The 9852-nt window shown below is 35.5% G+C and overlaps 1 protein-coding gene and 1 pseudogene across 2 annotated transcripts; both read left to right on the top strand.

The window, feature by feature from the left end:
• The first annotated feature begins 2157 nt into the window (after positions 1-2157).
• Positions 2158-3163, top strand: LOC145482834 (substance-P receptor-like). The gene has a single exon (XM_081461476.1). It carries the CDS (start codon positions 2213-2215, stop codon positions 3161-3163), a length of 951 nt encoding a protein of 316 aa, XP_081317602.1. The 5' UTR covers positions 2158-2212.
• A 3269-nt stretch (positions 3164-6432) lies between these two features.
• On the top strand, positions 6433-8266 carry LOC145482824 (substance-P receptor-like; annotated as a pseudogene). Its single transcript, XR_014048824.1, has 2 exons — positions 6433-6448; positions 6589-8266. The product of XR_014048824.1 is annotated as a substance-P receptor-like (transcript).
• The last annotated feature ends 1586 nt before the right edge of the window (positions 8267-9852 follow it).

Here is a 9852-nt window from a genome sequence, read left to right as displayed (position 1 = left end):
GTTGGACCAATAGACAAAAGCGTATGGAACACATAATAATCAACTTTATTTATTGAGGGTAGCACACAACAGTAATAACTGAAAAACCAGTGGCCCTCATATAAGTATTTATAGAATAAAAAAGATGACGTGTCAAGAATTAAAAATATAGAAACTGATTCTCAAATATGCAACGATTATATAAAAAAACTGAGATATGAAATACACTAAAATACGAAAAAGCAAAGCATTGGATCAAGTCTAACAATTAAAGCAAGAAAATTGAAAAATTAAAAATTTACGTTGTAAAATGGTCCAATTCCTTATAACTGTCCATAAAATGTTTAAAAATGGATTTTTGAAGCTTGTAAGGTTAGGTTGGTTCTTGATTTGGGCATGTGTCATATTCTATAGGCGGCTAGTCGATACTGAGAAAGACCTTCCACCCTCAGACTCCCGTTTGAATCGGGGGCAGACAAGGTTTAATTGACCATGCCTGCTCGTTTTTCCGTTCACGTCTGCATTTCTAATAAGCATCTGGCTAAGATAAGATGGGCACTCCCCTAAGATCCGTTTATATACCAATATTGACTTATTTATTTTCGCTTCATGGTAAAATGGAACCCAACCTAATTGTTTAAAAAGTTTCACACTGTTCGCTTTTGTGTCGGCACCCAGTATTACACGAGCTGCGCGTTTCTGTAGCCTAAACACTTTCTGATTGGACGATGGAATATTTCAGAGAGGGTTGTTACTGCCTTGTATACCAAATCTTTTTAAATTCGAAATTTACAAGTCTTAGATGGAATGATATAAAACAATGGTTCTAGTATTAGAGATCAGTGAGGAATGTAAAAATATCACTTTCCTATGTATGGCTGTTGCTTTGTAGATTTCTATTGTGCTGTAAAATCGTATTGCTCTTTATGCAAGTAAAACAAAAGCTTTGAATTTATTACGTGTATTAATATTTTATTGACACTTTTTTTTTATTTATTTGGCTTTAAAACTCCAAATGAAACTTGGCTTAATTAAAATGAACTCCGCTAAGAAACATTTACAAGTTGAACCCCATACCTGCTTCAGCTAAAATGATTCAAAAGCAATAACTGAGAAGTGACTTTCCAAAGACTATGTACAAGTTTTGATTGCCAAGTACATTATATTTTTTAGATTTCGAAGACAAACATAAGATAAATGTAATGCTTTGGAACTAGGCGGGGCGCTAGTCAGGCGGACATTTGAAGGTGAGACGTTATTTGGAAAGAATACAGGAAGGATGTGTTGACTGATCATACGGGGTGTCGTTTGTTTCGAGGGTTGGCAAACATTAATTTCAAATAAATCATATGTTCCCTCGACCGAAAAAGAAAAAGAATAACAACAACAACAACAACAAAATTGAATATGAAAGCAATATAAGGTAAACGATTTAGGAGTAAAGAGGTTTTTCTTTATTATACAGAAGACTGCCTACACCCTGAATTTAGCAATCTAATAATACACAGGTGAGACACACTGACTGTTACCGTCTATAAAGATTTAATTAATAGTTGCCAGACTTCATGCCTTTTTAGAATAGAGTCACCAATTTAGCAGCTCATCATAAAATGTTCTTAGATTACAGATCATTTGTCATAGAAATAGTAAGCTAAAGATGAATTTGTCGTATCCGCCAAACAGCCAAAGTTTCAACATACAATGCACGATCAAAGAGAATATCGACCTCGGGAAAGTAGGTATGTTGACTATAAGCAGGACTAAGCTTCTATTTAAAATGGAGTTTAACTTATTATTTTCTACCATAACATTTACACTTCTCAATGTCGTTGGGAATAATTACATGTTGAAATTGTGTCACAATATTTTATATACTTAAACTGTATTAAAAAAAAAGAAAACATACTTTAAACGTCAAAGACGTTTGTAGTTCGGGCGAGATTGAATCGAGAGAATATAACAATGTTTCAAAGAGAAAAAAATATATTAGATTTGAAACGTTCGTACATACGGACCTACAAACGGACGTAAGGACAATCACCTGACAGACAAACTTTTTTAGCCTCGATTGGTTCCCACATTTTCGGAGGTGTGGGGCTTCGCTCAAGCGCGTTTGCACACACAGAAATAGTGTATTAAAAATAAAAGTACTAATAGTAATAGAGCAAGCCATATTTATTTATGAAATAATTTACATTTATTCCTAGGAAACACTACAAATGCCTTTGACCAAATGCATTTTCAGTACCTTTGGCTGATATGCATCGTATACATCATTGCATTTCTGGCGTCACTGTTCGGCAACTCAGTCATCATTCACATTATACGAAAAGATAACTCCATGAAGACCACTACCAACTATCTGATTTTGAACCAGGCATGCAATGACCTGGTGATCACCATAGCAGAGATAATGACTGTTATTCATTACAGTTTTATGGGCAAGATATGGTTTGGGGGACTCTTTGGTCTGATTACTTGCAAGATGTTTCAAGCCATCTTATTTGCTTCACCAGCCTTCTCAACCTGGATCCTTGCAGCTATCGCTGTCGATCGCTTTTATGCAGTAACCAGACCCTTCAGATTGTCACCTATATCTCAAAATTTCAAGAAGATAATTTTGCTTCTTTGGGCTTGGTCTTTTGCTTTTTCAATAACGTTTGTCATTGGCAGTGGAAGCTTCAAACAAATCCACCAATCTTTTAACTGTAATGTCACGAGCAAATGGACTTCAACTCACCTTCTTGCTTTTACATTGGATGTTTTCCTGCCTCTTATAATGATTGCCGTTCTTTACACGATTGTATGCCTCAAACTTTGGTCACGTGAGGTGCCAGGAGAGGGACCCAATCAGAATGAACAGCAAGCCGAAGCCTTAAAAATAGCAAGAAACGTTACAATAATGATGGTCGTTATTGTAGTTTTGTATGTTCTCTGTTGGTTCCCGATGTTTATTTCAATTCTTTTGAATTTTGTTAATTATGTCGAACTGGAGGATAGTTTTTTGTTATTCTTTGCTTGGTTAACGCTTTTCTACAGCGGATTCAATCCTTACATTTATCTCATATTTAGTAAAAATTTTCGCAATTGCTTTAAAAACATCTCCAGAAGTTGTTTGATTAAAATTAACGTTGCGAATGTGATACCTTTTCGGTCCCAAAGCGTAGAGCTGGAACAAATATAAATAGACTAAGACCTCTGCTTAATATATATGTACTTTATTTTAAGCATTATGTCTTTAACTGTACATGTAACGAGTAATACCACAGGAAGGAATAGTAATCGAACGTGAGAATGAACAAACGAACAAACGCTGTCGATCTCTAAGACCAACATAACGTGAAATAATCAAATTGTAGATATATAAACAATGAGCTCCACTTGGCGCGAAACTATGCTCGGATATTTGACCGCTGACATTATCAGTCTCGAGAATTGAAAAGTTTTCCAAGAGCGCAGCTTCGAGGAAAAGATTATGTTCAAGAACAAATATCCGAGCATATTTTTTGCGCCAAATGAAGGCTATTGTGTTTCTTATCCTTCAAATATTTTTTGCAATCCGCACCTTTTTGAAAACTGGGGAATAACACTCGGATACACCCCAGTTTTAGATGGGGCATATTCAGTCACGTGACGCGTTTAGCCCAATCGTGCGCAAGCGAAAATATTTGATGGTTGTTAATACCAAATACTTGTCCAGTAGAGATGGGCTTCCATGTTCTCTAAGGAAATACGCACGTGTGAGGTCAAAAGTGCTTTATTTTCTTAAAAAATATTGGAACGCCATCTTCTATTTGGTTTAGAATATAGCATGAAAAAACTGCCAACATATTTACATCTTAGAGGGGTGGTAATCGCGCTAGAAACAGACCTTCGGAAAATAAGTGCCCTATATAATTTCCATTACAGTTTTAAAATTTATGAAATTGCTATTACTAGCATAACTTGTAACTAACTTGAACAACTATTCTCTTGTATCGATTGTCGGGAACTGACTGATAGAAAAAGTTTACTGGTTTTTAAACAGGCAAAATATTCTTTGGCCACATTCATTGCTGCGCAATGATGAACTTTTTACTTAACTAAGTTCTCCCCAACTCTTTTAAATTCGGTCAAACGCATCATGTCCTTCTTGGAAAAAATTCATGAATAGTCTCAAATAGATCTCACATATAGAAAACGTACAGGGAGTGTACTTACTATTCGATGCACGAAATATGCACAAATTAAACTCTCGTTTCTGGCAAAACTATAGGATACTCGATTATCTTATTTTGCTTAATATATAGATTTAGCTCGGCCTAAAAGCGGAGCTCCTGGACCAGGTTGTTCAAAGCCCAAATTAGCTAACCCAGGATAAGCGAGAATTTGATTTGAGTTATGTAACTTTACGGAGAGGTTTCCTGTTCATATTGTTTGGCCATTTCTTTTGAATTTGAATGGCCTAAAACTGACACAAAACATAAGTAGTGGATAACATTTTTACACAAGAATATATTTATTCTTCAGTTAACTTTTATTCGAATTCCTGGGTTAGCGTTAACCGACTTTCGAAAATCCCGGCCCTGATTACAACAAGTGAACCTGGGTTGAACTCGCGATCCAATCGAAAAACTAGTACTTGGCCAGCAGTCAACACGTGACTTTGATGAGCTCTAAACTTAAGCCCGCATTTTGGTCACGTGATACTGGTCAGCTGATACCTTGTTTTGACAGGTGTTAATTGACCATAACACGGATGTCCAATATCAAAGATGAACGCTGTAAACCAACGCTGCATTTGCTAGAGCTGGAGTATGGCCGCTATGTTGTGTCTTTCGTCGAGTAGGGCGCACGCGCCCGTGATCAATACCGCTAGCCATGTTGAACATGTAAATTAAAAAGTTGCATGCTTTAATATCTCAACGCACCTCCCCAGTACCTTTTAGGTGGTGACCAAAATAACGGCTACTTATACGCTGTGTACAATATGAATTGAACTTGTACTTGATTTCATTATGCTTTTTTTTTTTTTTTTCAATTCTGCTGTATTTATTCAAAGAGAAATACTAAATTTTAATTAAAATGAATCGGCCTAGCAAACAGTCAAATGCTGAACCCTGCAACTGTCACAGTTGGAGTGAATAAAAAACCCACAATAAATCGACTATTCAAAGGCTGTAAAGTGGACATTATTTTGGCGGTGAACAGGAAATGCGAGAGAATCCAATTTTAACTCAAAACTGACAACTCTATTACTTGTACGTCAGATGCATTTAATATGTTTCGGATTGGAGAAAAATCAATGGAAAAATCTGTAAATTAGTGGCCTAGTACATTTCACTTAATTTTGGTAGGGAAAAGCCTAAGTTAAACTTTACGATAGAAGCCTATGGACCAAGAAAGACGATTTAACGGATGGCTCTTAGTAGCGGTAACATATCTTAAAGCAATAAAGCAAACATAGCGTCAACTGTTTTTATTACTGTACCAAGCAGAGAACCGTCAAGAAAAGGTTATTTTTATTAAATAAGGCTGGCAAATTTAAATAACAAAAGCAATGTTTGTAATAGAAATATCCCCTGTCGACCTTGAAATTAATAAAGAATCATCAAACGCGAGAAGCGAAAAGGCCTCCCTGTTGCACGGAAAGATGCACACGACTTTGAATTGGACAGTAAACTATCAAACGGGAGAAAATATACATAGCATGAACGTGTCGACGAGTGGAGACTGAATCACAGCATATCGTGATGTTTATCAGATTTTCAAAAGTTATGAAGAGAACGTTTGGTAAGTGACAGTAAAGTTCCTCGAATGTACTGACCATGTTTCACATCATAACTAAAACAATTTTTAAAAAATGGGCAATAATACATATTACATATTGTGTACCTCAATCATTATTTGAATGGCACTTGACTACTCTGATGAAATGGTTTTGTTTGACAAGGGTTCATTTGGAATATTTCAAACAAAGTCCGTAAACAATACGAAGGCTTTCTAAACCAAGACAACACCTGTTTCAGTGTGACCTTGCTGGTCGCGTATGTGACTGACGCATGTGTTGTATATAGCGAGTCATAGCGTTTCTGTAAGTGCAAACTTTCAATTACAAACTGACGAATAATTGATGAAATAAAATAAACAATGCTATTTTGTTTTTGATGTTGAACTTTTAATATCTTTGAAATTCTAAACAGTTTCTTTACAAAACTTTCCGTAGATAGTAAAATGAAATATATTGTCACTTATTCTGTGAGGGTGATCTTTTTAGGAAATAAAGGAAAAGTAAAAGAGGGTTCACATCCTTTGGGGGCTTATAACTAAAAAAGCATTCTGGTTGTTTTTGTTTGTTTGCATACTAAAGGGCCTATAAGCGTGGAGGGGGCCTTATGACCTGATTTTTACGACATCTTTTGTAATTAAAAGCAAAAAAAGCAAAAAAAGTGGAGATCTCGCATCCGTAGAGAGTTTATAACAGAAATAGGTATTTCGGTTGTGTTTTGTTTCTTTGCATAATTATACTAGGGCCTATAGGCTAGAAGGGGGTCTTATAATCTATGTTTTACTATGTTTTTACAACGTAGTCAGCCAAGTAAAAAACGTTCAACATTTGTTTGATTGCAGATCAAATGTTAGTGAACCAGTAGGCTGAAGATGAACTCGTCGTATCTGTCGAACAACGGTAGTTTCAACAAGCAATGCGTGATCAATAGCAGTAGTAGTCTTCACCAAGAAGATATTTTATCTTAAACGTAAAGTGTACGCACGCTTGTAAATTTAAGTACTCATGACCATAAACCTAGTCCAGATCAGTAGTAACTCCCCGTAAAAAGGATGATCTACCTTCCGGAAACAGCAATTTATTGCTCACGTTTTATGATGATTTAAGGAAAAATTGACTGGGTTGATTTCTGAAATAATTTTCAAAGTATAAACGTTTTTGGTTTGAAAATAATAGTTCTTTTGTTTATGACATACTCTTCTTCCATCATGTCGCTCTGGGTGACATGCAAGCAAACACCGCATAACAGTGAAATATTCCTCGATTATTCCCTTCCATAGATAGCGAAAAAGTAACAAATAGTGGTAAGTTTTTTTTTAAGATGTTGAAACAAAAGTTGCATTTTATCTTGAATATGTAGAATGTAAAATGATTACGTAATATCTACTAGGTGTTACAGACTGTCTTCCAGTGTGACGTTACAACCCAACTCCATGAACAAAATAAAACGCAGTCACTGTCATACTTCTACTATATGTCATTAAGATATTTAATTTTAATTCATGAGTATAACTTGCTTTTTTATTTCACTGAAGGAAACACAACAACCGTGTTCGGAGAAACGCGTCTCCTATTGCATCCGCTGGTGTTTGTTGGCTTTTCCACGGTATTTTTGGCGTCTCTGTTCGGTAACTCAGTCATCATTCACATCATAAGAACAGATAACTCCACGAGGACCACTACCAACTACCTGATAATCAATCAAGCATGTGCTGACCTGCTGATATTATTCGCAGAGATAACGGGTGTTTTTTTTATTACAGTTCAACCGGCAGTGTATGGATAGGAGGAACTTTGGGTTTAATTTCTTGCAAGATTTTTATAGCGATCCTATTCATATCATCCAATTTTTCAGTTTGGATCCTAGGAATCATCGCCCTTGATCGCTTCTATGCAGTAGCTCGACCATTCCGATTGTCACCTATATCTCGACATTTAAAGAAAATATTGTTCTCGTTTTGGGCGTGGTCAATTGCCTTCTCTTCGAACTTCCTTGTAAAAGCAACCTTCAAAAATGTTAAAGGATCTTATTGCTGTGATGTAACGACTTTATTTGATGATTGGAATACATTTAACACTATTTCTATTACTTTTGACTTTTTTCTGCCTCTTTCAATGATCACAGTTCTTTACACAATTGTGTGCCTCAAACTTTGGTCACGCGAAGTACCAGGTGAAGGAAACAATCAGAATGAACAACAAGCATCAGCTTTGAAAATGGCGAGAAAGGTTACCCGGATGATGATTATCGTTGTGGTTTTATATGTGATATGTTGGCTCCCTGTGTATATGTCAGTCCTTTTGTGTTTTGTTGATAGGGTTAAAGTAACTAACAGCTTGTTTTTGTTTAACAATTTCTTAACGCTTTGCTACAGTGGGATAAATCCTTACGTTTATCTTACATTTAGACAGAATTTTAGAAATGGGTTCAGGAAGTTGTTCAGAAAATTTTGTGGAAGGTTGAGGATATCAAATGTTATCTCTTTTCGGTCACAAAGTGTAGAGCTGGAACAAATCTAAACACGGAGCCATTTTGTGTTTAACAACGAGAACTTAGTTCGGAACGATTCCTTGCATCTAACGGTGATTAACTGATTAAAAAGAATTTAATGAAACTATTCAAGGAACTTTGAGACTTTTTTAAATTTATTTATTTTTATTCCGGTTGTATATAAATTTTTAGCTCAATTTATCCTATTCTATTTTTATGTCCATGTTGATTTTTATAATATTGTAAAGTAATTTATTTATGACAATTTTTTTACATTCTGGTTGAAAAGCCCCTACGGAGGAGCTTCAATAAATTTATGTATGTACCATAAACGTACCAGCTTCCTACCCTTTTGTTTTTAAACTCTTTTACAACCTATATGTTGTAAAGCTGCATTTTATTTTTATTTAATATCTAGAAGTAATGTATTGAACACGAGCCCACAAGCTTCCAGCTTTCATACATATCGTATATATATAAAGGCAACCTACCTACCTACCTACCTACCTACCTACCTACTCTACTCCACCTGCCTTCGGGTTGACTATTATAATAACCGACAGAAATGAACAAATTAATAATAGATATTGAGGTCAGGATCGTACAATATTGTCAAATGCAAGTTAGGAAGTATGGCTTACACGGTAGCTGCAAACTTATATGTATAATTTTGATGAGGGAGTTTAAATGCAATATTACTTTAAAAACCTCAGACTAAGACATATTAAATATATAGTCAACGTGAAGGTTTGTAGATTTTGGGGGAACACTTGCTCTTTTCTGTTGTTCAGATTGGTCATTTAAAAGAGTGTATTTAAAAAAAGCACAAGGTTGAGCTTTCGCCTTCTCTAGGTTTTTCCTTCGAGGGAGCGGGATCTTTCAAAAATGCAGGTGACTGTTTCTAGTGGTTTTGCGAACGAAAACAAATAGCAAGTAATTATATATGGTTACGTCGACTTTCTACCTGAAAATGTTCGTGGCAAGTCAAAGGCAGCAAAAAAGATTGACCTGCTTTATTCAGTCAAAGTGATTCGCGGTTAAGTAAGGAAATTATTTCTCTGAGATGCTTCTATAAGTCTCTCTCCCAAATTTTATTTGTATTCGAAGCTGGAGACAAATGCAATATAAAACGTTCTCCGTCGGCCACTTTCTTTATTTCTCTCGTGTTTTAAATGACTGCCGTGTTTTGTGATGATAAAATAACTGGCTTTGGCTTCCCTTTATAAAAGTTGTTTTCGGTGGTTTTAAAAATGCAGAGCCACGTTCATTTTAGTTAAAGTAAGTTGCAATGTAAACAGTAATTAAAGTGCTATACAAGGAACAATCTATTTTTTTATTATTTGAATACACACACAAAACCCAATTCAACCAGCTGAGTTAGCTGGGAACCAAGTGACGTTCGATCTTTCTTCCAGTTTTATTTATATATGATCTCAAATCTTTTACTTGCAGAATATACAATAGTCTGGTGCCAAAAAAAGCATTAATACAATCTGTCAAACATTGGATTTATTTTCTGATGTTAATATGAACTCGATATAATAAATGCGAAGGTTGACTGCAAACAAGTCAAGGGGAGCCCTTTAACTGCCATAGCTGGGGTGAAATACAAACC

Source organism: Orbicella franksi, chromosome 1 (assembly GCF_964199315.1).
Source record: "Orbicella franksi chromosome 1, jaOrbFran1.1, whole genome shotgun sequence".
NCBI classification, from domain to species: domain Eukaryota; kingdom Metazoa; phylum Cnidaria; class Anthozoa; order Scleractinia; family Merulinidae; genus Orbicella; species Orbicella franksi.
The sequence above is the reverse complement of the archived record's forward strand: the minus strand, read 5'-3'. Positions and strand labels throughout refer to the sequence as shown.

Excerpts from the sequence above, each read along its gene's own strand:
- LOC145482834 (XM_081461476.1), top strand. The coding sequence starts at position 2,213 with ATGCATTTTCAGTACCTTTGGCTGATATGCATCGTATACATCATTGCA.